The sequence below is a fragment of the Bicyclus anynana genome, chromosome 3 (assembly GCF_947172395.1).
Source record: "Bicyclus anynana chromosome 3, ilBicAnyn1.1, whole genome shotgun sequence".
Lineage (NCBI taxonomy): Eukaryota > Metazoa > Arthropoda > Insecta > Lepidoptera > Nymphalidae > Bicyclus > Bicyclus anynana.
This window is the reverse complement of record NC_069085.1, coordinates 11597689-11625187: the sequence shown is the minus strand read 5'-3', so window position 1 is coordinate 11625187 and position 27499 is coordinate 11597689. Positions and strand designations below refer to the sequence as shown.

The 27499-nt window shown below is 36.8% G+C and overlaps 1 protein-coding gene and 1 non-coding gene across 2 annotated transcripts; one reads left to right on the top strand and one right to left on the bottom strand.

Moving 5' to 3' along the window:
- Nucleotides 1-365: 365 nt before the first annotated feature.
- LOC112047425 (apoptotic chromatin condensation inducer in the nucleus) lies at nt 366-26850 on the bottom strand. The gene is made up of 16 exons (XM_052891179.1): nt 24530-26850; nt 24234-24441; nt 23648-23801; nt 23013-23125; nt 21579-21667; nt 10717-10746; nt 9971-10158; nt 9269-9438; nt 8447-8671; nt 7424-7656; nt 6268-6493; nt 4763-5000; nt 4062-4209; nt 3166-3326; nt 2245-2456; nt 366-1370 (listed from the first exon to the last, which is right to left on the bottom strand). Exons 1-16 carry the CDS (start codon nt 26656-26658, stop codon nt 1242-1244), a joined length of 4653 nt encoding a protein of 1550 aa, XP_052747139.1. The 5' UTR covers nt 26659-26850; the 3' UTR covers nt 366-1241.
- LOC112047426 (5S ribosomal RNA) lies at nt 14054-14172 on the top strand. Its single transcript, XR_002886950.1, has one exon. It is a non-coding gene; the product is annotated as a 5S ribosomal RNA (ribosomal RNA).
- Nucleotides 26851-27499: the final 649 nt, after the last annotated feature.

Here is a 27499-nt window from a genome sequence, read left to right as displayed (position 1 = left end):
GATTGGTGGACTTTAGAGTGATAATGTTTTACTCTGTAACGTAAGTAAAATATGAGGTACAAGATTGCCAACATCCCCATTGCCGCACGCTGCTATACGAGAAGAAAAATGATACTTGACTCTGTGACACGAAGCTACTCAGAGCATGAGCTCAGCGATCAGCGAGGTGGATCCTGATACTTCTCGCATTTAGCACGTTTCATTTGAATATGAAAGTCATCGTTATCTGAATTTTATAAAATAATTCAATTTGATAAAAGAAAGACCAAAATTTTTAAGGGAGATTTAACTCTTTAATACGTTTAAAGGGGTTTATAAAAAGGTGCAAATAGTTTTGGTAGCCGGAATAATTTAAAACATTACTACAACGTATCAAAATAGTTTATTGACTACTTAAAACGAAATGTTCAAAATAAAATAAATATATTTTAGTATAAATATTATGTAAACATATATAACAAAAACAATCCATTGAATTAATAAAACATTATTTAAATTCTAACTACCTAAGAGGAAATAATGTTGCTTATTTAAAGTTACAATTCACAGATAAAACGGAAGGCGCAATCAGAATTTAACAGACTAGAGGTAATTATGAAGTATACTTGAAAAAAATATGTTGTTTCTAATTGTTGATGAATTATTATTATTAAAGATAAATTAACAATAATCATTTTAACGCGTTTTTCAGAGTTCCGATACGAGTAACCTTACGACCATAGAGATAGTTATAGAAACATATACATCGATGGTTAGAACAGTATTTGATTTAAAACAACACAATGATACGACATTCAACCGCACATTAGCTAAGCGTAGTATCGTTTAGTAAAATAATTAAATATATATGACAACTAGGTGTCACTTGTAATCTATATTTAATTATCATACCGATTGCATAATCGTTAAAGTAATACATGAATAGAAAGAATACATCGTCTAGAAGCAAGTATATGAGTAACTTTCAAAATCTATACATATATTGAACACGCATAGGCGAGTGATTGATTGTGCTAAAGAGCTGCCTATTGTCCTTTACATGCGTGTCAGTAAAGTTGCTTGTCCAAATACGTTACTTCAAAAATGTTTTGGCAGAGATGGTCGTTTATTAAACTACATAGGTATGTTCCTACTTCTTGATCAAACAACCATCCCTCTAGGTTCTAGTTCTGGTAATAAATCTGTGACATGTTATGCTGACTGATATCTACAATAAGCAACATTAAAAGGAACTACATATATTAAGCTTCAGTCACGACGTCTTCTGTAATTTCAGCTGGCATTTGAATGCACTCCTCCCAATAACGATTCATTGTACCATATCTGTGCATGCCGACGCCCGCCAAGCTGTGAGCTTCATCTGGATACGACTGAAAAATACAACAAATATAAATAATATTTTCATACTATATTTGTAAATAACTAAGATATATCACAACATAGCTGATGACTGATGAAATTCGGCTATTCACAAATCCCGCGGGTACCACGGATTTTTCCGGGATAAAAGTGACCTTTGTATAAATCCAGGATGATGATAGGAGATAGATCGTCTCTAATCCAAATTTCAGGCATATTCATTAGGTATTTTTTGCGTGAAAAAGGAACAAACATCCATACAGACTTGTGTGTATATTATATTAGAAGCATATAATATAGTGATATTCAAAAACAAAAGTAAGAGACGAATATCTTAGGACTCTATGGATTCACCGAGTCAGGTCCATCATCTGTCAGAGAGAAAATCTCCGAGCAGTGACCCAGACTTGTGTCCGATGGATGTACGGTTCAGGATGCCCTTGACAGTCATCAAACACTCCCCTTCTCCTTTCGTGATGTTCTCCCTGCCTAGCTACCTACGCACCTACTTCTAGGACATACAAACTAACCACATAGCCATTTTTAGTTAGTTCATTAAGTTATTACGTCATCAACCCATATTCGGCTCACTGCTGAGCTCGAGTCTCCTCTCAGAATGAGAGGGGTTAGGCCGATAGTCCACCACGCTGGCCCAATGCGGATTGGCAGACTTCACACACGCAGAGAATTAAGGCAATTCTCTGGTATGCAGGTTTCCTCACGATGTTTTCCTTCACCGATTGAGACACGTGATATTTAATTTCTTAAAATGCACACAACTGAAAAGTTGGAGGTGCATGCCCCGGACCGGATTCGAACCCACACTAAGTTAAGTTATTAGCTCAACAAGAATGTATTTTAATGTAAGTACAAAGAATCTCTTACCATCTGTTGGAATGGTATATTAAGTTCTGCTAGTTTTGTAATGAGCTTGGCCGCGTTCTGGTAATGCACGTTGTCATCAGCATTGCCGTGCATCAAGTACAGGTTTTTTCCTCGTAGCTTTTCAGCCAACAGCGTCACATCGCCAGCCTCATAACCGGCCAAATTGTCTTCTGCTGTTGGAAGACCCATATATCTTTCCGTATACATTGTATCTGAAATATATGAGGTTTTTTTAGTAGGTAATTTAATGTATCTACTATAGTTATCTTATTTACGTAAAGCTCATACTTTAACTTATATAACACTGTTAAGCGCATGCCTCTGTTTTTATAGAAGAGTGGAATTATGTGCACGCTATGAAATAATAATCACGTGCTGATATTAATCAAGAAATAAGCTTCAACAGCTCCTTTTGCTTAGCATGAACAAATGCGTTTGACATTCCTCATATTTGGTTGGTAACAGAAATACTAATGGGATTCTGATATTGGTAGTAAACAATGTAATACTTGGTCAGCAATAGGCACAAAGGCAGCGCCGGCCCGATGTAAATTTTAAAATGGAGCATCTTCCAATTATGGCGCCTCTTTTGCTCCTAATAATATGCAGATACCTATACAAAATTCTGAGTGTAAAGTAAGAATGGAACGCGAAGATCTTGATCATATTCTGGGGTGATCAATTGAAAAACAGGCGCAGTACCGTCAACGGTTGACTAGGATTATCATTCAGGCGCTCTCTAGGAGTTTGGCGCCTGGAGCGACTGCTCCGTTCGCCGTATGGACGGGCCGCTCCTGCACGACTGATTAAGTTAAACAATAAGTAGGTAGTGACATCTGAAATATAAAATTCTGTTACATTTTAGAAATCTACCATGTCTCCAACGGTTGAAGGTTGGAGCATCTGGAATTCCGCACTTACTGTAATAGAGCCAAGAAGTGACAGGCGCCCCGGATACGCCGCACTTGAACATGTTCGTGTCGTCATGCGCGAGTGTCAACAAGGTGGCGTATCCACCATAACTGTGTCCAAAGATGCCGACGCGGGAACTGTCGATAAACGCGTACCGTTGCAGCACTTCTCTGTAACGTAACATTGCATTCGAGTAAACCTGTCTCGCTGTATTTGGAATGCAATTCGAGAGAATTTTAAAATGCCCACTTAACTTGTCGTCGCATTTCATACTCTAAATGTGAAATAGACGACTAAGTTATATTTCTTAGAGCGTAAAATTGCCACTTAAGTGTAGCTATTTTATAAAGCCGTGATAGACCAGTGGATATGACCTGAACCGATTCCGGATGACGTAGGTTCGAATCCGGTCCGGGGCATGCACCTCCAACTTTTCAGTTATGTGCATTTTAAGAAATTAAATATCGCGTGTTTCAAACTGTGAAGGAAAAACATCGTTAGGAAACCTGCATACCTGAGAATTTTCTCAATTCTCTACGTGTGTGAAGACTGCCAATTTTCATTGGGCCAGCGTAATCGACTTACCTAACCCCTCTCATTCTTAGAGGAGACTCGAGCTCAGCAGTGAGCCGAATATTAATTATAATGAATGACCGAAATGAAATTTTATAAAGGTCATATATTTTAAAGTCAATCAATATTTCCGTTCGCCTCCAATTAGTTTGAAAGGCGTTAGGATTAGGAGTGCGTTCGTATACCACAGCGCATGGCGATGGAACCCATGGATTTTCGGTATTTTCCGGACCATCAACGTAAAGCTATTGAGGCTTTATAAGTTTTGGCAATCATTACTTTTGTCTTTTTAAACTAGTCATTCATCCTCCGGCTTTACGATAAATAGGTACCTTAGAACGACGAAGTGATCGAAAATTTCCACAGTTCCGAGTGCATTGTTGAGAGAAAACAACATATCTTGTCCGTTAAGACCCGCTCCCCGCCTGTCTGCCATCATGTAGATCGTGTCTCTGCTTGTTGTAAGATACGAGTGATATCCTATAAATAATAAATTAAAATATCCTCATCATCATCATCATCATTATCGTAGTCGTCGTAAGCCTATATTATATAATATCTTCATTGTCCTTCCACAAGTGTTACTGTCCTTTAAAGGACAGGGAATTTTAAATTATGTTCCACCACCTTAAAAGTTTTAGGTTAGGGTGACGTTTGGTAAATCAGTAATATTCATTACCGGATGATAATTGAGCGAGACCAACGACTAACGTAACCTCGAGCTAGAACATAGTATGAGAGAATTTCTTGAAAAATAAAACTTTAATATTCCGTAAGTACCGTGGCGTGCACTGCATAGATACAAAAATGCACGGCATATCCTCAGAATTTATAATGAACCTGGATTATAGAAAAAATTTTCAATTTTGTACAATTTGGACATAGCCTACCCTAGACAAAAAACTTTCAGTACAAGCCACTGTGTACCGGTAAATTTGCAACACAATCTATATACCACAGTTTACAGATTTGATCACCGATCAGCTACCATTATAATAATTACACTTGACTCTGAAATTAAGGACGAACTCACCAACAGTGAAAGTGTCATAAACCGTATTAGTGTTAGGTCCGGAATACACGAAGAATATCAGAGGATACTTCGTCGTGGTGTCGTTGAGGTCGATCCCGGGCGGGAGCAGTAGTCGTACTGGCGCTGGCCAGCCGTTCTCCAGAGGAACTGTCGTGATGATGCTCACCGGCCTGTCCTTGCCTACGAGACGGTCCCGCACGATTTGATTCGTTTCCCATGTATAAAGTATTGTGTTACCCTGGAAACAAATAGAAACCTATATCACCATTACCCATCAATTATCACCATAACCATACAGTGATTAGATTAGGATACTTTTTTATTTATTATTTTTTTTATTGTGGTACAGCCCTTGACTACAATCTCACCTGATGGTGAGTGATGATGCAATCTAAGATGGAAGCGGGCTAACTTGTTAGGAGTAGGATGATAATCCACACTCCTCTCGGTTTCTACACGACATCGTACCGGAACGCTAAATCGCTTGACGGTACGTCTTTGCCGGTAGGGTGGTAACTAGCCACAGCCGAAGCCTCCCAATAGCCAGACCTGGAAAAATTAAGAAAATCTCAATCTGCCCAGCCTGGGATCGAACCCAGGACCTCCGTTTTGTAAATCCACCGGGCATACCACTACGCCACGGAGGCCGTCCTCACTTAATCCGACCCTATTGCTTACTCCGGTCTTAGCGGACAAACTATAAACTACCTCCTAGCCAAATTTCAGTTTTGTACGTCAAGCGGTTTTCAATATTATACTTATAATAAATCTGTAGAGAGGTCAATTCTGTACATGAAATATATTTCCAAAATAACTATCAGGGGGTGATTAGTGGTCGATACTGATGCCAAAAATGCAATCAGTAAAATTTTTGTCTGTCTGTCTATCTGTCTGTCTGTATGTTCTTTATAGAAACAAAAACTACTCAACGAATTTTAACTAAACTTGGTACAATTATTATTCATACTTCTGGGCAGGTTATAGTATACTTTTCATCACGCTACGATCAATAGGAGCAGAACAGTGAAGGGAAATGTTGGGAAAACGGGAGAAGTTACTCAATTTTTTAAGCTTTTGAGGCGTGGTATGTTCGTTATAGAAACAAAAACTACGCAACGGATTTTAACAAAACTTGGTACAATTATTCTTCATACACCTGGACAGGTTAAAGTATGCCTTTCATTACGCTACCATCAATAGGAGCAGAGCAGTGAAGGGAAATGTTGAGAAAACGGGAGAAGTTACTCCATTTTTTAAGCTTCCGTCGCCGTCGCATGGTCCGTACCATAGGGGTAGTAGGATAGGGGTATGGTAGGGGTAGGGTAGGGGTAAGTTAGGGATAGGGTAGAGTAGGGGTAGGCGTAGTAGTAGGGTTTCAGGCAGACGAAGTCGCGGGCGTCCGCTAGTGTTTAATATGGGTATCCTCAAGGTCTGAGTGAATAAGCATAGATATTCTAAGCAAGTGCGTTCCACCATATTATTTTAATAATGTCACTAATACGTACGTCCGCAGGATTCAGTAACGGATTGACGATGTAGGTCGCAGATGGTTCTTCAGGTGAGGAGCAAGTGACGGACATGTAGGAGCCGCCGCGGCTGGCGGTGGCCGTGGCCCAAGCGCAGGGCCCACCGTCGGGCAACACTATGTGGCAGCTGATGCAGTGGGCTCGCGCGCCCACTGTGTGGACCTGCGACTGCCACGGCGCGTTGGGTACCGTGCGAGTGAAATAGCTGCAAATATTTACAGACGTAAGAAAAACTACCTCGTCCAGTGGTTGGCCTAGTGGCGTGCACTTCATAGATGCAAAAACGCAATGCATACTTTATATATTGGAAGAGGAATTTTCCATTTTGTGCAATTTGTGCCTATAGTGCATACCCAAGATAAAAAACTTATGCACGCCACTGGGTTGGCCCATGTGGTTTTGGATCACGAGGTCCTGGATCAGATTATGAAATTCTGCGCTTTTTCCTATATAGAAATTGTCAGTGTTTATTCTCAGCCCGGATATAGAATGTTGGTGGTATTACCCACGCTTCGCAGAGCATGCTACGAAGTCGGTCCAGGAGGGCTATTCAGTAAGGATATTTTGTATAACTCGCACTTGCGAGTTCACCTCTCTCTTTCTGTCTGACACGATACTGTAGAAAGAGAAAGATAGAGGTGAATTCGAAACTCAAACTTACGAGTTATGCAAAACATCGCTACAAAATTGCGCAGGTCATAGGTAACGATACTAAGAAATCGTTAAATATGCAAACATTATCAATGCGTCAATCCGCATCGAGCAGCGTTATGTATGGGTCTAAGCCATAATCCCTTGTCCTATAAGTAGGGAGGCCTGACTGGTTCAAATATGATATGCTGATAATAATGATGAAGTAGCGAAAATGTAAAAAAATTTTGACGTAATATTATATAATCTTATTATTTAATTATGTTACATGGGCTTTTTTTACTAGCAGTCTTAATTTAAGATACGCGCTAAAAGATAACGATATTATTTTCTCTACATTTTGAGAGAACACTGTATTATAGGCTATCTTTTTCATTGTGGTGGAATGAAAAAGAGAACGATAATAATGTAGACGAAATTATCTTATATTATCTATGGGCGCTGGTTTTGTATTATGGTCATTATCAAAGTAAGATAAACTCACTATTGCATGTTTTCTTCATCAATGCCGACAATGTTGTTCACAGTGAACTCTCCAGGAGTGACTGAAGTAGAGTCGAACTGACCGTTGACCCGCATGGTCTTGTACAGATGCTGCCACGTATTGCCAGAGGCCTGTTTCAAAGACCAGCGCATGGACAAGAAGTAGTCTCCGTCTTTACTGAATCGTGGCAACGCGATTGGTACCCAGCCGTTGGATTGATCACGATGTTCCTCCTTGAAAAAAAAACGTTAGTATCAGCCTTTTTATTTTTACACTATGGACACAACTATAAATAAGCCTAAAAATTGGCAGATTTAATTTAAATATACCTACTACAAGAATGAAACCAAGTAAGTATCGCAAAATACATTGCAATGTTTTTGTTTTTAGAAGAAACGACGACATGCCGCCGTTTACAGGTAGTTCAAGGCCGTGGTCTTTGAATGTCCTTACGGGAGACATTTTTTTTTATTCTTTACAAGTTAGCCCTTTACTATACTATCTCGCCTGATGGTGTGTGATCTAACCTCAAGTGATGTTGCAATTCAGTGTTCAAATCACGAGATCTTATTCCGATGAGTGATGTAATTTTCAAAATTTTGTGCCCTAAAGACTTGGTAACTACCTAGGCATCACATCCTTTAATCACGTTAAGGCACTGGTTACAGATATAAACTCAAACACCAACCCACATTGGAGTAGCGTAGCGTGCTACGTCTAAGTTCCAAATCTCAATCAATCAATCAATCAATCAATCAATTTATTTATTTGCAGATACGTGCATTATATATACACAGGTGGTCGGTAGATGGTAAATGTATCTTGCCAATTTTGCATGCAAATTATTTATTATTTATGATTCAAATGTCAATTTCACCATTTAAAATTTACATCTTTACAATAATTTTATAAGTAAACATTTTATAATATCCTCTGGCATGGCCCTATAGGATCCGTTTAAATACGCTGATGTCATGATGACAATTCAGTTAGAGATTAGATTCTGTTGAAAAGTTTGCATACCTCGCACTTCCCAGTAACGACATCACAGATTCTGAGCACAGTGTAGTTCTGTCGTCTGTTGAGCCAATGCGCGGCCAGCTCTGTGTCAGTGAGCCAAGTGACTCCGCCCAGGATATGGTCGGCTGTCACTTCAGGGGGTGCCTCGAGAGTTATGAAGCTCATATTCGTCGCTAAATTCCAAACGTCCACTACGCGAAGGGTAACTGTTGGATTGGTACGTCCGACCTAAAAAAATACTTCATACATAGGTACATAAAATACTAAAAACAATGAATCCATAATACATACATCTTCTATACTTCGTCGTCGTTATGCGCATCTCCTCCCACCCGTGTAGACACCACTGAATGAACGACGAGCGCGTCGGAATATGAAAGTGCCTGTATCCACGATCCTTTTACATCTAAATAGGACGCAGGTGGCCCCTCTGACTTTTAGTGGGTATTCTGTTCAGCCAGCGAGTCCCGCATACCGGGCCATAGACTGCACACACAGCTCTCCATGTCTCCGGGCGGGATGCGTAAACGCATTTCCCAGCGACAAAAAAAAGAAAAAGGCACAACATATATGTGCTGTGCAGTGTAAAACCTGTGTCTGCATTTAGCAGTAAAGCCTGTATAGGTCTTGAGTTCGTGTAAAGGGATGTTTAGATGTAATATAAAGCGGAGTTCTTGTGCATTTGGCACTGCCCATTATAAATCGTTTCAAACAATCATGAAAGCACAGACCTTCATAAGTACTACCTACTCGTACCTATTGGTCAACTTGAAATAAGAGAGTTTGAACTGATCTACGAGTAAAAGGTTTTATAATTATCATTACCTTGGGATATTTAAGATGAACAAGTTCAGGGTACAGATCTTCAGGATCCGTTTTATCGACGTAGTAATAATAAGAGTATGTCTCCACCAATGTATCGTCGTAGCTAGCGAATGCCAGAAATCTGCCGTCCTTGGAAAACCAAGTGGCTTGGCCCGTGTACATAACGTCCTCTGTAATTGAAAAAGTAACTTTAAACGTAGTTAGTTAGGTATATTTTTAGAGGCATCCTAGCCTTTTTGGACACAATTAATATGCGTATGTTCTGTCAGTATTAAAGTATAAAAAATAAGATAACACGTCAACAGTCCAGTGAGCCCAACGTAGGCTCACGCTAGTCTCTTCTCACTAGTCCGTAACCCCAATGTGGTCTCTTAGTACCCTGTACCCTACTCTCAATATGGTCTAACATGCTTTAAATAAAATATTTTTCGTCTAGTTTTCTGGGCCGATTGAGGTTTTCTTAATTGGTCCAGGTCTGGCTGGCGGGAGGCTTTGCTCGTGGCTAGTTACCACCCTACCAGCAAAGGCGTACTGCCAAGAGTTTTAGCGTTCCGGTACGATGTCGTGTAGAAACCCAAAGGGTTGGATTTTCATACTACTCCTAACAAGTAATATCGCTTCTATCTTGGATTAGTCCAGCCTCCCTAACCATGTGTTTGTATTTTGGATCTTATACTATTATAATTGTAGGTAGTTGGGTACCTTCATACACCCAGTCTGCATGGCCATTGTAAATAGTTCCAACGACACCATCTGTCGTGAGCTGCACCGGTGTATCGCTGCCCTGCGGCAAGTAGTACAGGTTGTTCCTTAGCACGTACGCCAAAGAGTCGTTGTTGCCGAATATGCACAGCTGTAACCGCTCGTTGTTTGCTATGGGCCGTGTTAACCTTAAAACACATTATTTTTAATTGGAAACTATCTAACAACATTAACTGTTAGCTCATATAGGAAAATATCCTTTAAATATGACTAATACTCCCGTTCCCCTTCCAATTAGTCGGAAAAGACTGTGTTAGGACCCACGTGCTACAATAGTCCAGCGGGGATTAAACCCCTCGGTGACGAGTTCGATACCGTTATCGTGGTGCTATTGAGGCTTTTGACCATTACTATTAAAATTTTAAAAAAAAATTACGTTGTAGCTAAGAAACTAATGACAAAATTATACTCTGTAAATAGTTGTGAACATTGTGAAAATCTTTTAAAAAGTTAAGCATTGACATAACCTAAAATTGTAATTAAATGTAAGCATGATTTTAATGTATTAACGGTAGATTTTCCCTAATAAATAAATAATGTAAATGTTAATTCACAGAAGTCCAGGAGATAATATTATTATCAACCAGCGTAATCAAAAACATACACTCGAATTGAGATCCTCCTCCTTTTTTTTAGACGGTTAAAAATAACGCTCTCTTCTTTGTCGCAATGGGACGCAAATATACCTATCTCCTTGCACGAATGTATCACTAAGACTAAGAATTCAATAATAAATTAATTATAATTTTATAGACTAACATAAATAGATGCGAAAAACATAGACGCACACTGCACTTTAGTGGTTTGAGCAGAAACGGAACGTAACGCTCTGCACTCCAATGGGGATGATGACTAGGTTGGAATATATTGATTTTTATGATACATTTGGATAAATAGGGTCAATGTTAACTAATTTATACATAAAAAGCAAAGATTGTCTGGATATTTGCAAAATAAACGAGATTATAAAATTTCAAAAACTATTAAATTTTTTTTATCGTAATTAGATGAAAATTCATACAGTTTTAGCTTCCTTACATTAAATGTGACATTTTTTAATATTTGAACTATAAAGATAAACGCACAAATAACAAAGATATTAGTAATTTTGTTTGAACGCGCATACAAATCTAACGATAATTACATTGCCTATGACGTCATTTTTTCGGGCCATTTTGTATGGAGCGTTTTTCAGGGATCCGCGGCAGCGCCGCAAATCTGACTCTTTAAATCCCTGTAGCTCCGAAAGTAATGATCACAGATACCCTGTTCCTTTTACAAAATTTCTTTACTATTAGTATACTCTTAATTTATATACAATTTAAAAAACTGTCATCATCCCTATTGGAGCCTATAAAGCTACGTTCACACGTCAATGGATTTACTTACTCCAGTTTACCTACTGAAAATTTCTTGAAACACGATAAGGAATTCCTTCAGATAGTAATAATCTACAACTATGTACCTACTTATTACTAGGGATACAAAAAACTAAAAAGCATTATTTTGACTTCAACTCTTCTGTGAGGTAGGTACTATAAAAAAAATTATTTACTTACTGTTTATCAATATTGTACAATGCAAACTTAGCAGTGGTAGAGTATCGGTACACCTATAAAGAAAAAAAAAAATATTTAAGTATGTAGGTACAAGTAACTGTAGGTATATAGACCGGGCATACCAATATAAAATATTGTAATAACTGATACAAAGATAGATATAGATATTATGAGATAAGAGTATCTTTAAGGCACAGTATACTTGTGTTTAAGGCAAAAATAAATAATATTTAAAATATTTAAGGCAATTGATTAAAAAAAAACCGACCAAGTGCGTGTCAAACCACGCACAGTGTAGAGTGCCGTACAATAATTTAGCACTTCAATCCCTTCTTTAATGCACAAAAATACCGATAACGATACCTACACTATGGGATAGACGATAAAAAAAAATCATCAAATTTTCTTTATACCACTTTATTAACGTAATTAATATAGGTACATAACCATATCAAATTTCAGCTTTCTAATTTTAACACTCTCTGAGTTATCTTACTGACAACATTGTATTTTTATTAACAACGGAATTAGTATGCAATTTTCGATTACCGATTTTTTTTTTTTTATTTATTATTATTATTATTATTATTATTTTTTTTTTTTTTTTTTACGTTTTTAAGTTGGTCGACTATTACTCTTTACATAGCAATTGCTACTTAGCTGTTATAGTTTTCATTGTAATTTCATTATATATCCTACTCTCGTGAATTTTTTCACGTATCCATATACAACCGTTTAGCCGGTAGAGGGTGGGGCCTGGGTCACTTGACTCTAACAAAAATTTGCTCCTAAAAGCTTAATATTTTACAAACGGATCCTTATATCGAAATATGTTGGTAAAAGACCATAACTTTTAAAGATCTATCTAACGATACCACACCATGACATCAACGATTTATGAAAAAAATTCATCCCCACTTTAAATGTAGGGGAGGTACCCTAAATAAAATATTTTTCATATTATTCGACTTTGTTCATATTTTTAATGTACATACTGATGCTAATTTACAGCTTTCTAGTAGTTATAGTCTCTGCGCTAAACTGCGGACAGACGGACGGACGGACAGACAGACGGACATGATGAAACTATAAGGGTTCCTTGTAGACTAAGGAACCCTAAAAATGTATATGATTAAACGTAGGTACCTAGCATACTTACCTGTTTATCTATAAAGGTAATACATGAGCAATAACATTAATAACTACTAATCCAAATAAAGCCTCTATAATTTTAAATACATAATTTCATTTTAAAACAGTTACACTATACTCATAGTAATCTATACTAATGTTATAAAGCTGAAGATTTTGTTTGTTTGTTTGATTGAAATAATCTCAGGAACTACTGGTCCGATTTGAAACATTCTTTCAGTGTTCGATAGCCCATTTATTGAGGAAGGTTATAGGCTATGTATTAACCCCGTATTCCTACGAGAACGGGAACCACGCGGGTGAAACCGCGCGATGTCAGCTAGTACTACTATAATGCTACTTACCGACTCAACTTCACTAGGAGCTAAAATGAATTTTCTATCTTCTGACAGTATGGGATTGCTTGTGTTGAGTTGTTGCTGTAAAAATAAAAAACGCGTTGCAATAAATCTTTGACATTTGGAACACAGATAAGGAATAATAGGCAGATGGAGCCCACGAAACACGACGGTGTCGTAGCCGCTCCATATACGAAATTCAAAAACGAATACATTCTCGAGTCAGTACGATACGAAGCGTCGCATCAGTAACTTTCAATATTATTCAAGAAAATTAGAGTCTTATGTTTTTAAATATTTTAAAAACTGTTCACAAAAACTAAAGAAATAAGATGCGAGTAATTTTTATTGGTAATTATTGATTATTATATTAATTTACGTAATTGTTGTTAGTGTTAGATTTTGAAAAACAAATTGTGAAAAAAGTTTGAATATGCGGATGTCAAGGAGACGCGTCACGTTTGGGTTTTTATGGGTTTCACCGGCTTCACCACGCTGCTTGTAAAGACTCACTCTGTATTATCTTAACTCTGTGATTTTGAAATAAGTATGCTGAAGTTTTCTTTCTACTACGCTTTTTTTTCTTCAAGCCAAATAATTAAGTTAAATAAGATTAAGCTCGCCAATTGTTAATTTTACTTTTCCTTCTCTTTGTTTAACTGTTTTGTTTTTTTTAGACTGCACTAAAATATTATACTGTCTATACTAATATTATAAAGAGGAAAAAATTGATTGTAAGTTTGTTTCTTTGCATTAAATAGGCTTTGAAACTACTGAACTGATTTGAAAAATTATTTTACTGTTCGGAAGCTGCACTAACTCCGAGTGCTATAGGCTATATTTTATCCCCGTATTCATACGAGAACGGGAACCACGAGGGTGAAACCGCGTGGCGACTGTAATAAATGAAATTAAATTAAGAAAATGGGAAATACATGAATTTGATACCATGTAGTAAATTAACCCTCACAATCGCCAACGTCCATACCATGTTGAATACACCGGTTCTCGTCCGATCACCGAAGTTAAGCAACATCGGGCGCGGTCAGTACTTGGATGGGTGACCGCCTGGGAACACCACGTGATGTTGGCTTTTTGGCATTACTTATTTTCTTTTATTTATATCGTTTTATTGGTTTGTGTTTATTTTCACGGCGATAATATTTTACGGCCGAGGTACATGTCTTGAATAACTTGTATGCTTTCATGTATTTTTGTTACACCTATCTGTTTTGGGAATGTAGTGTTTGTATCTACTACATAGATACCTATATTCACTGTCTCACATATAGGTACTCTAAGTGGAGGGGTAAAGACTAAAGAGGCAGTCTGTCAGTGTCGTCGGTGGAGACCGGATGTCCGATGCTGACCATAATAGTGTAGTGATGAGGCAGTGATTTACTACTATTACAGTAAGGACAAGGGACCTTACAGGGAACATTATAGGTACTGTGGCACTGTCATAAATTATAATACTTATTGTAAATATGTATCTACCTACCTACCTACTAACTTCCCAATGAAAGCTCGTTATGTTTTCATTTAGTAGTCACAGTTACACATTACCTATAATAAATCTGTAGAGAGGTCAATTCTGTACATGAAATATATTTCCAAAATAACTATCAGGGGGTGATTAGTGGTCGATACTGATGCCAAAAATGCAATCAGTAAAATTTTTGTCTGTCTGCCAGTCTGTCCGTCTGTCTGTCTGTATGTTCTTTATAGAAACAAAAACTACTCGACGGATTTTAACGAAACTTGGTACAATTGTTCTTCATACTTCTGGGCAGGTTATAGTATACTTTTCATCACGCTACAATCAATAGGAGCAGAGCAGTGAAGGGAAATGTTGGGAAAACGGGAGAAGTTACTAAATTTTTTAAGCTTCCGTCGCGTGGTATGTTCTTTACAGAAACAAAAACTACTCGACAGATTTTAACAAAACTTGGTACAATTATTCTTCATACTCCTGGGCAGGTTAAAGTATACTTTTCATCATGCTACCGCCAATAGGAGCAGAGCAGTGAACTTCTCCCATTTTCTCAACATTTCCCATGTTGAGAAAATGGGAGAAGTTACTCCATTATTTAAGCTTCCGTCGCCGTCGCATGGTCCCTACCATAGGGGTAGTAGGATAGGGGTAGGGTAGGAGTAAGGTAGGGGTAGGGTAGGGGTAGGGTAGAGTAGGGGTAGGCGTAGTAGCAGGGTTTCACGCAGACGAAGTCGCGAGCGTCCGCTAGTTTTTAATATGGGTATTAATGGTAGGTAATTGATGGCACCTTTGCAAACTAATAAAAATAAAAATTTTATTTTAACCCACCATTAAAGATCCAGACACGAGTTCTTTGGTTTGGAGCGTGGGCACATCAAAGACGTAAATGCCAGGTTCTCCAGGTTTAGTGAACGAAAACTCCGTATCTGAAATAAAGTCAACTATCTACCAGTTCTATAGGTATATGGTGCTGGATTACTACTAACAAATGCTCTTTTGAGTAATATGAATAGTTTAAATAACTGAAAAACACGCTTAATACCCATATCATGGGGGTGCATTTCAAATAACTGGTCCGCCATCTTAGACGTCAGCCATATTGAGTTTTTAATGATGTTTCTTAGCTTGTCATGTATTGTCATCAGAACTCAGAGCGTGTGCAAAATCTAATCCTAATCGAAGACCGGGAAGTGGGTCAAATTAAAATTCTAACATTTTCTTACATACATAGGTACTCCGATGTCCTTAAGTTTTTCTAAACCGAAGGTTACCTGTAAGAAATCGCTACTTAGCGATAAGACCGCCTTTTGTATGCTGATCTCTTCTTAATACTCGTAGATACAAGTGAAGCTAATATAGCGTGTCAATAATAAGATTTGTAAAAAAAAAAGAAAAGATTACCTAAAGTCCTAAACTCTCGGGGCTATGAAATCTACCTTCTTTCAAAGCCTCCCTGGCTTTAAAGTGGCTCTTTGAAATAGGTTGATGACGGTGGAGTACCTACAATTCGTAGTGTAAAAGTACACTCGGCTACATAAGTCTCATACAAAATCATTGTGTACAATCGACTACAAAAAGTGTTATAAAAATAGTGAAAATTACAGTAAATGCAAAAATGCACTGCCTACCCTGAGGACTGATCACAACCCTGTGTTGCTGAAGGAATTTTCCATTTTGCATTTATGTATGCATTTTGCAGTGCATACATTGCTTAATATACCTTGTGCACGCCTTGATGATGCTCCATCGATTCTTACCCGAGATCCATATGCCATTGAACCCGCGCTGTGCGAACTGTCCTGAGACAAACTCATTTAGCGTGAAGCTTGTGTTGCGCGCTGCCACCGCGGTAACCAGCGCTGCCCACACCAACCACGTCCTAGACTTAAATATAAAAATATGTTTTTATGTATGAAAGACGTGATAGCCCAGTGGATATGACCTCTGTCTTCGATTCGGAAGGCGTAGGTTCGAATCCGGTCCGGGGCATGCACCTCCAACTTTTCAGTTATGAGCATTTTAAGAAATCACATATCACGTGTCTCAAACGGTGAAGGAAAAACATCGTGTGGAAACCTTGCATATCTACTTGAGAATTTACATAATTCTCTACGTGTGTAAAGTCTGCCGATCCGCATTGGGCCAGCGTGGTTGACTAAGGCACAAACCCCTCTCATTCTGAGAGGAGTAATGAATGATTAGTATATCACAACAGCCACATTACGAGTGAGTGTCATAGGCTATATTTTACGTACCTATTCTAACGAGAACGGGAACTACACGTATAAAACCGCGGGGCGTCTGCTAGTTTAAAATATATGGGATACGACGCAGCGTCAATACAACGCAACGAAACGCACTAATGCGTAAATTTCAACTACAATTATAACTTTTAATAGACCTAAGATGTTCGCCACGACAAATCTCGATAATTTAATCAATCGAAAATATATTATCTCTTTCACAGGGAAGGGCCGATATTTTCGATTGCACCGCTATTCGTTGACATTTGTCTTCTCGGATTTGAGTACGGTCCCTTAACCGCGGAAGCATTGCTGGTGCTCTGTTGAAATAACATTTTCTAGACCTGTTTGTTCTAGACATCTCATTTTTTTACACAAGTTGCAATAAATGCTAAAGTCAAAAGGCCGTAAAAAGGCCTTTATTTAAAGGTCTCCTGTTATCAATTGATAGATATATCGTAGATGTCGTTGGATAAAAGATAAAAATTAAAAAACTGGCCAAGTGCGTGTCGAGCCACACACAGTATAGGGTTCCGTAATTGTACGTCACCAGTGCAGACTTAATGCTTAATTTTAACTGGTCGACTACAATTTTAAATCCTGCTTACTTGTAGCTGTAATAGATTTCCTTTTATTGCATTTCCAATAGTTTCGTGTTTTTTTAGTTATCCATAAAGAAGGAAACTCTGCCACATAAACTTTATTCTTACAAAAATAAGCACTCCAAACATTTCACAAATAGATTACTATTTGTAAAGACTTTATAAAGACACATTATTTGTAAAGACTTTATAAAGACACAATAGGATAAACAATTAAAAAACATTAATCCATACTTTATATGTTAATCTAAAAAATATTTTTATTTTATTTTAGGTTATTTAACTACTTTGTTGGCGTGATGCTAATGCAATGTTGGCGTTAAACAGCTTTCTGGTACTGATAGTCTAAGAACGGACAGACGGACATTTAAAAATTATAAGAGTTTCTTCTTAACTAGAGAACCCTAAAAATGACACCGACTTTAATAATTGCTTCAGATATTATTGATAAATAATAAATAATGTTATCTTATCAATAATATAGCCATAATAAAATTAAAACTTTTGATGTAAAGATTAAGGGCATGTCAGACCTTCTTTATTGTATAAAAGCTGAAAGTTCAGGCTATGCTCGTATAATAAGTAAATAATATGGCGGGCAATTACCTACTATGAAGTTTAGATCGTGGTGGGTTTGGGAAGTAGTAGGTTTCAAAAGTCCAGACCCTCAAAATCAATCAACCAAAGAAATATAAGTAGCCTACCTCAGTCGTATTTTTTATACTTTCCTAGGAACAATATGAGAAATGGCAAAATTCTAAAACAGAATATAAGATCAGACTTGAGTCTCTATCGAAAACCATAAAGATATTTAACAAAGGATTGCCTTAAGTTTAGTCACCAGACTCTTAGCTTTGACTTCTCCTGATGATGAATGATATCCTGCAGAGTATACCTTTGAAACCTTTGAAACCGGGTACCTCTCAAAGCCACCACGGTCCTAACTCCATAGTTGCCTAAATCTACCGTACCTACCTACTTATATACTATACCTACTATTATTGTAAGAGCTTTGACAAACTTTCAGCTTAAAGAAATGAGGAAGTTCTGACTATGACAGGCTCTAGTCCGTTTAAGTTGTCATTCTATTACATCTACTATTAATGATAATTAAATATTAATGGTCATTACAGAGTCAAATTTTATTATCACCCTAAAGTCAGCCACTAACGAATTGACGATCCATGCTCACATGCATGCAGCGCCGATAAAACTGATCGTGTGTTGGTCGCATGGTGATGTGCATGACATCATGCCGATCGTACCTAACAGGCATCACTGAAGGGAAAAGACCGAGGGGCCGCTCACCAACACGATGTGTTGACCAGCTGAAGGAGGATAAAGGGACAAAGTTCTACACGATAGCAGGGATGACCACCAACAGAAACCGGTGGAAGGCGTGGACCCGCAGGAGGTTGGGATCTTACCAGGACCACGATCTTCAGTTATGAAGGAACGGCTGCAGAGAGAGGGGATCGATCCCAAGACTTCAGCTTATAAAGTAAGACATTCTAAGCTGCGCTAGTGTCCAGTAACCTCTACTAAATTAACGTTGCTCACCAAGACGCTCTGAAATAGCATGGTGGGTCTAAACTCCAAATCCCTCCTCTCCTAGATGGAGGGAGGCGCAATCAAGAGCTAAGCTGTTTCATAAAATAGAAGAAATAAAGTTAATATTTAGTTTAGTAACAGTTAGAAGATACTTACCATGAGATTTTTTTTTATATCACTACAATCTGGATTGGTTGACGGTATCAATCCGCCAACACAACTGTCTTGTTATTGCATACTTTATCGAGACTGTATTGTTATCCAAGATACGGTAGATTATCTCTAGATAAAATATAACGTTATAAATTCTTAACTCCATGTTATTAGGTCGGCTTGATTAGATATTCTCAAATAGGTACATACTAGGTAATAAAATACCCTAAACCCTGTCAAAATTCAAGGTTGTGACGTTTAACTTTAAACTTTGGTATAACACCTTCTCTACGAGCAATGGCGCAGCTACCCCGGGGCTGGCCGGTGCAATGCCCCGGGGCCCTCAAACTCAAGGGGCCCGTCGAATCCTTACCAGAAAATGGCGATCGGACTGAACTGATCGAAAACGAAAAAGAGCAGAAAAAAACTTAACATTTTTATGTATTTGTAGGATATATATTTACTTGGTAAAATCTAATCAATTTGGATAGTGTGGGGTCTCATTTTTTATTTGCCCCTAGGCCCTTGGTTACCTAGCTACGCCACTGTCTAAGAGTAAGACGTAAGTGCCTCGTTGGTACAGTGCTTCGCCTATATGGCTTCGGATCACGAGGTCGTGGGCTCGTTTTTTTCCAATAAATTGTTAGCCCGGAGTTGGGAAGTTGAATGTGTAGTACTTATTGTTAACAGTTAACACCCTAATGCTTTGCAGAAACCGTTAAGCCGTGCATCGCTGTTGGTCATTACCTACCATTAACAATAATAATGATTAATATAGAAAATTATTAAACTGCGAGAAACCCATTAAAATTAGTTCTGTGTAAGTATGATGACATCTTTACGTGAATATATTAATAAATAGGTAGATTTAGCTTACTTCAAACGTATAGCCTGACCCAAAGAATTGACCAACAACTTATAAATCCTAGCGAAATTGCGGAAATAAAATAGAACTAATGGGTACCTTCCACTAGCCTAATCAATAAATCACAGAACAAAAACTACTACTACTACTAAGTACTTGTGGTTCTCCAATCTAGGTTTTTACATTTCTAACGTTTATTTTTCTATTTTCAAGCGATTTTTCATCAACTTTCTTAAAAATCAAGTTATGAAAAGATACTTAAAGCAGCCAAATTAATGCTGGCAGATTTATTGATGTCAAATATTCAAACCAATAGTGACGTGCGTTGGCATTAAAATACTCAAATGCCGTAACGGATTTATAGTATATACGGCACTATGCCGTCGTTTTAGACTAGGTACTTTGCGTGCTTGTATTACACACACACACACACACTGTTACTTTTCTGTGTTTCACAATTCAGTTTTTTATGTAAGGAGACTTGGCCCTTAACTCTAATTCAGAACCTCCCACATAATATGACTTTGCAAAAATAGTCGTCTAGGGAGTTAGTAATATATACTAATCTATGGGGTTTAGGTAATAAAATAATTATAAAAGCATGAAGTAATGGAGAACATTTATTAGACATCAAAGGTTTTGAATTATATTACTGAGGACGATATTTCTTTCTCATACATACAATTTTATAACATTTAACAATATTGACACATATTTTGAAGTCTGAAAAATTGGTTTGAATCTGTAAAATTTCAATTCAATACGGTACAGTTAGTTCACAGAATTTATTCATATCTTTTTACACTACTCGGTATACTTTTCTCCCGATGATTCCAAAATAAGAGGTTTCCATGATCAGTTTTTGGGTTAGCCAACGAACAAATCCATATTCTTGACACATAAAAATGCTGATTTTCTCACTACGGGTCGACATCATTTTTAACGACACATGACTGGCACTGGTTCCGTCAATGTCTTCATAATCTTCTTATATGATACACGTTGAACATAGTAAGTCACCGAATCCATCGCTGATTCTCTAAATAATTGAGACGAATCAGGGAACGAAGCACTGAGCATATTCCACAGCGGAGATCCAACATGTCTGCCACAAACGGCCAAGCGACAGCGATACTCCATCCACGTATAAAATGTTAGCTTTTCCTCCAATGTTGCCCTTTCTATAACATTTCGTATAAGATAAATGTCAGTTGATCTGCCGCTCCAACATAGTCTTCGTTATCGTAGATATCTTCACTAATCCTAATTTAACTTACAGTTTACGTACATTTATTAATCTAATAAGCAACATCAAAATTTTCTTAATAAAAAGCTGTCATTGAAGACAGTTAGCTTTATACCTGAAAAAAATTGTCGACTTTGCGACAAAGCGTTAAAATATGAAATTAAATGTAAGATGTATATTGTAGGGGTACAATGTGATTTATGATATTTTCATGTAATGTGTGTGTATGTGTGTGAATGTGTCTGAATAGCAATCTTTGTGTGTGCTGGCATGAGTGTAGGTATGTATAAGTGTGTATGACGTGTGTGATGTGTGTGATGTGTGCGACGGTAGACGGACCATGCTAGTGTCTGCGATGGGTACGACGCAGTTCTTGCAGGCGACGCTCGTGCTCGGCCATGTGCTGCCTTCTTTGCTCCTCTTTTACGGCGATCTGGAATGAAATACGAATCACTTCAGAGAATTATATTGTATGACATCAACCAAGGTCAGTTGATGTCAAATTAAATACAACTGAATGCCTTTTAAATGACTCTCTCAGAACAGAGTAACTTAGTATGATGGGGGAAAGTCACTGAAAAGTCTTGCTTTACTTATGGTGGCAATAAGAACAGCAAGGCATTTGTGGTTGGATGCAAGGTGCTCCTGGATAGGGGTCTTTACTCGCGTCGTCATGATAAAGTACTTCAAAATATACATGAAGCTATAAGCCTTTCAGTAGCTAGAGCTCAAAAAGGATTGACTACAAATAAAAGTATTTGTCTTTTTTTTTTGTAATCAATCCTTTTTGAGCTCTAGCTACTGCAAGGCTTCACCTATAATTTGGAGTACTCTATCATGACGACGTGAGTAAAGACCCCTATCCAGGAGCACCTTGCGTCCAACCAACAAGTGCCTTGCTGTTCCTATTGCCTCATCACACATATAGCAAGATTTTTCAGTGGCTTTCCCCCATCATACTAAGTTGCTCTGGTCTGGGAGAGTCATTTGAAAGGCATTAAGATAGAATTTTAATAAGGCAGGAGACCAGTCATATAGCAATCTCTCTATTTTATTCTTCGCCGAAAATTAATGTATTCATGTATTCGAAAATAATTTTTTTCGGGGTAAATAATACATATCCTTATAATTATGACGTAGTCAAGTTTTACGTATTTTGAAATGCATGAATAGATAAAAGCGTGTGTTACATACAGTCAGGACTAATTTGAATTACTTTGTATGAAAAAATAAAAAGTTTTTATTTTTTAGTTATAAAAATATAAGTTATGCAGTTTGGCTCCTATAAGTTATCTCATCAACACCTTGAAGTTATAGGAAATACTCCCGAGCACCCACATATCATATTTCATAATTTTAGGTTGTTAGTTTCAGATCAGATTCATCAGCTTAGAATAAGATTGGCGTTGGACACAACTGGCTATATTGATTGTGAGGTCGTCAGTTTGAGTCAGTACATAGTACAGGAGCTTTCTGGCAATGTATACATTGATTGGCATTATGTAATACCTGAATTACACTAGGGAGCAAATCATACTGTCACCTGAGTTAAATTAAATTTAAAACAAACAATGTCTGAAAGATAATTTCATACTCTTTAAAAACTAATAACTCTAAAAGAAAAAGAAAAATTATTAAGTTCTAAAATACCAATAATATTGACATAACATAGAAAATACAGGGTGCTATTATAGCTTATATTAGCTTTATTTGCTCCCAAGCGTATTTAGATTATTAGATGTTTTGATAATGATAAACATGAAAAATTAAAATCTTACAGTTTCAGCTGATAAAGGTAGCCAATATATGCATGGAGTAGCTTTTGTCTTTCTAAATAAGTCATCTAACAGTTTGGCAGGTGCTTCTTCTTCTTTCTTCTTAAACTTCCGCGCTGGAACATAATAAAACATTAACATGAAAGAAGATCAGCTAAATTTTTCTGAATTTATTTCAATAGGACTTATTTATCACACTAACTCGCATCAAAGTAACAAGACAATCATAAATAATCCTCATAAGCAATTGTTTCATAATCTGAATTTATTTCAATAGGACCTATTTATCACACTAACTCACAAGAAAAAATCATAAATAATCCTGTTATGCAACCGTTTCATAATCTGAATTTATTTCAACAGGACTTATTTATCATGCTAACTCACATCAAAGTAATGAAACAATTTTTATTTTTAAATAAAAATAGATTTTAAAAGAATCAAAGATTTTATTGTTTATTGGACTATATTTAAAGGCCTTTAGGTATAATTTTTTTTACCAATTCTAAAACTGTCAATAAAGTTGGCCAGTTTTTAAGTGAAATTTTCTACATGATTGTGCATCCTTTTATTATAAGAGATCAATGTTAGCAACACATTTCATACATTCATTTTTATATTATAAATTAAAAGCTTACCTGGTTCTGGACTTCGTTCAATAGTTCGATGTCTTCTCTTCTCCGATGGCCGTTCCTCTCTGTGATTTTTGTCAGGTCGAGCAGGTTCTTTTGTCTTTTCATTTTTACCAACATCCCATTCTCTCATTGCCATTTTTCGCTCCCACGGTTTTTCCTTGAAAAATTAAAAATTCAATTTTCTTAGCTAGCAAATTGTTTATTCCATAATAATAATGTCTTTATGATAATGTTAATAATCTTTTGTACTTTATTATTTTAAGTTAAAATGATAAAATCTTACTGATGCAAAAATTTGACAACAGTAAGAAGAGTAACAACTGACAACAAACTTCAGCACAACTGATTTTATGACTTCACAGCTAAGATTTATAATTTAATTTATTGTAAAACATGCCTTAACTCATGTGATATGTCAGAGTATGCCCGAATGTATGTTTTGGACCCATACAGGGTCCTTAATTATGAGCTGGTTCTTGTAATGAGGCACAAACCAAACTGATCAGTTTGTTTTATAATAAATTAATTTGAATAACATTTACAATAGTTTATATTCTAAGATATATAAATTGTTAAGAAAATATTGTACCAATTCTTCCTTTTCTCTTTTCATGTCTTGCTCCCGAAGCCAATCTTCCACTGTGCCAGGAATCGTTGACACTTTCGCATTATCAGTTTCTTCATTTGCCTTTGCTTTGTCAAAGTCTTCAGGTGTCGAAAAGTCTACATGCAACGTCTTTGGATTTGAAACCGGCCATGTGACCCCATGCAGAGCATGCCTCGTCTCCACAGCTTGGCTGGAAAAATAAGACACAATATATTTTATATTCAAAAATCTAAATACTATCATCAATTCAGGAATTTATATTTAGTATAAAAACTTACTCTTCATTTTCATATTTAATATAGCATTTGGATTTAATCCTGTCAATCCAGAAGCCATTCTCAACGATTTTTCCAGTTCTTTGCAGTAAATTTTTCAACTGTGGCAAGGTGAATGGCCTCACTAGGTTTGTAATATACAAAATATTTGACTGCTTATGTCTTGGTGGACTAGGAGGTCTCGCAATTATGCCACCTTGTTCTTTAACTATTGATATCTTGCGCGTCAATGCCAGATTTGTGTCTTTCAGTTTAACATTCTCATTGTCTTGGACTTCTAGTTTTTTATCCTTCTTACTAATTTCTACACTGTCAGTATTGTCAATCACAATTTTTGGCAGGATGGGTCTATCAATTTTATCTGGCACCCCTATTCTCTTGTGCTTCTTCTCTTCAATGACCTCATCAAATTCAACAGGCTTCACATCTGGTATTATTTCTTTTAGAACATCAGTTGAAATAGTTATAGACTTTTGAGTAGTCAACTTGTTAGCACGTGACCCCCACCTCCTCTTTCTGTTAACAACCAAAGGTGCCACATCACCGTTTGGAATATCTGTAGTAGTTTGAGAATTTTCTTTGTTATTTTGGGATACGTTTACAGTGTCCATGTCTTTAACAGATTCATTCTGAGTACAGTCTGGTGTAGGTGTTTTTTCTTTTTCAATATTTTGGCAATGTTTAATATCGTTTGAGTTAGAAGTTTCTTTATCCACTGTATTATCAGGAGTTTCTATATCCTTCTTATTGTTTTTAGTCAATTTGTCATCACTATTATTAGAATCAATTTTGTCCTCCTTATTGTTTGATGGTATGTCCTTACTGTTTATTAAAGTTATTTTATCCTCGCTATTAAACCCTGGTTGCCCTGAAATTTCAGTTGTACTTATGTTACTACTTACCTCACTTGGAACATACTTGCTTACATCTTTATCCTCTTCCTCAACTTTAGATTTTGCATCTTGGGATTCACCAAAACTCACTTCTGAACTTTCGCACCTACTTTCTTCAGCGTGCAATTCTAAAATTTCAGATTTTTCTGCAGATAGACTCCTTTTTCTAGATGGACTCTCTTTTCTTGGTAAAATCACAGTATCTTTTTTCTGTTCTTCAGCATCATCTGACTTTGGAGAAGTTTCTGCTTCAGTTGTCTTTTCGGGTACTCCAGGCTCAGATTTAGATTCCTTTGTACCTTTAGATTCTTCTGTACCTTTAGATTCCTCTGTAACTTTAGATTCCTCTGCACCTTCATTTTCCTCTGTAGCTTTATTTTCCTCTGTACTTTTAGATTCCTCTGTACCTTTAGATTCTTCTGTACCTTTAGATTCCTCTGTACCTTTAGATTCCTCTGTACCTTTAGATTCGTCAATACCTTTTGATTCTTCTGTACTTTTAGATTCCTCCGTACTTTTAGATTCATTAGAATCTTTTGATTCCTCAGCCTTCTCTGTTTCAGTGGTCGCTTTAACATTGTCAGTAGTTTTAATATCCTCAGTGGTAGTAGACACTGGTGTTTCGTCAGTTGCAGATGTAAGCTCTTGTGATAGATTCTGGTTGCCACTTTGATCTGTTTCTGTCTCCATCCGCTTTGATTCTGATACATCTTTATTATCCACTTCAGCTTTATCCTCTTCAAGTGTATCTACTTTACTTGCATGAATTTTTTTTCCTGAGTCCTGTTTTGACTCACTGTGCCTTTTAGAACGATGTCTTGACTTTCTCTTATCCTCTTCTTCCACGCTCTGGTTATCACTGGAGCTGGTGGCTCGCAGATGCTTCCTTTTGCTCCTAGGTGATCTATCAACTCCTTCAGGTGTTGAAGGCGGCCGAGCAAGACATAATTTTAATTTGTGAATTTCACCAACGTCTCCAGTACTCTCTGTTGACTTAACTTGCCATACCTGATCCTCTGACTCTTTGGTATTGTCATCCTTAACAGACTTTGTTTCGGAGACCTTTGTTTCGGCAGTTTTGGAAACTTCAACAGCAGGCGGAGGGTCTTCAGCGGACTCGCTTGAAGATGTTTGTTTTCTGCGTCGTGATCTAGAATGTTTCACTTTTTCAACCTTCTCTTTTTTTTCCGGGGAAGGTTTTGATTTTTTACTAGCGGTGCGTTCACTCTTTCGACGCATCGTGCTTGCTTGGTAGCAGACTTGAACACTATCGCGTAAATTAGCGAACAATCAGTAATGTTATATGAAAGTGAACAGTAATATTAATTATTATCCAAACTTCTTACAACCTTACAATATTAATATCAATATCAACACAAAAAATCGTCAATAGCCATTAATTTGAAGGGGGCCATATTGAATTTAATTTATTTTTAGCTGACTTTACGGCCCTGAGTTCTTAGCATTTCAAGCAGTGGTATTTTGCAAAGAGGATACAAGTTTATTTCAATGAGCTAAAGCTATCTATAGTTATCTCATCTTAACTTGAGATTTTATATTTTGTACTCAAATCTATAAAACCCATGGTTAAAATTATATTTAATATCATGAAATTTATTCTTGATAAATGCTGACAACTGCTGATGTATATCTAATTCGTCTGAGATGCCATAAACAATATTATTGTACCATAGATTTTCAGAACTTATGAATCGTATATTTGTAATGTTGGCTATTATGAATTAGGATGTAGTTTAATTCATTCTTATTTCCGTCATTGATATCGTTCATGTTCATTCATTAATAAAATACTCGTTCGAGTTGTGTTGCCCGAACTTAAATTTTACAGTGATTTCGGGATATGAATATAAATTTAAATGTCTATCATTTAATTATTATATTTTATAACATTGTTCAATTATTTACATTTTATTTTAATATAATGAAAGGTTATTATTAGTTATATAAATTGTACATAATTTTCTTTATACAAAGCAACACTGCTAAACGGAATACGATCAATAAAGTGCCATTGAGACTCATGTGTTAGTAATTACACCAGCAACCAACCTTTAGTCTA

Excerpts from the sequence above, each read along its gene's own strand:
- LOC112047425 (XM_052891179.1), bottom strand. The coding sequence starts at position 26,658 with ATGCGTCGAAAGAGTGAACGCACCGCTAGTAAAAAATCAAAACCTTCC. Across the intron at positions 23,802-24,233 it reads AAAGAGAAAAGGAAGAATTG|GAAAAACCGTGGGAGCGAAA; the intron begins GTACAATATTTT and ends TAATTTTTCAAG. Across the intron at positions 10,747-21,578 it reads CGTACCCATCGCAGACACTA|TCTTAGTGATACATTCGTGC; the intron begins GCATGGTCCGTC and ends TTGAATTCTTAG.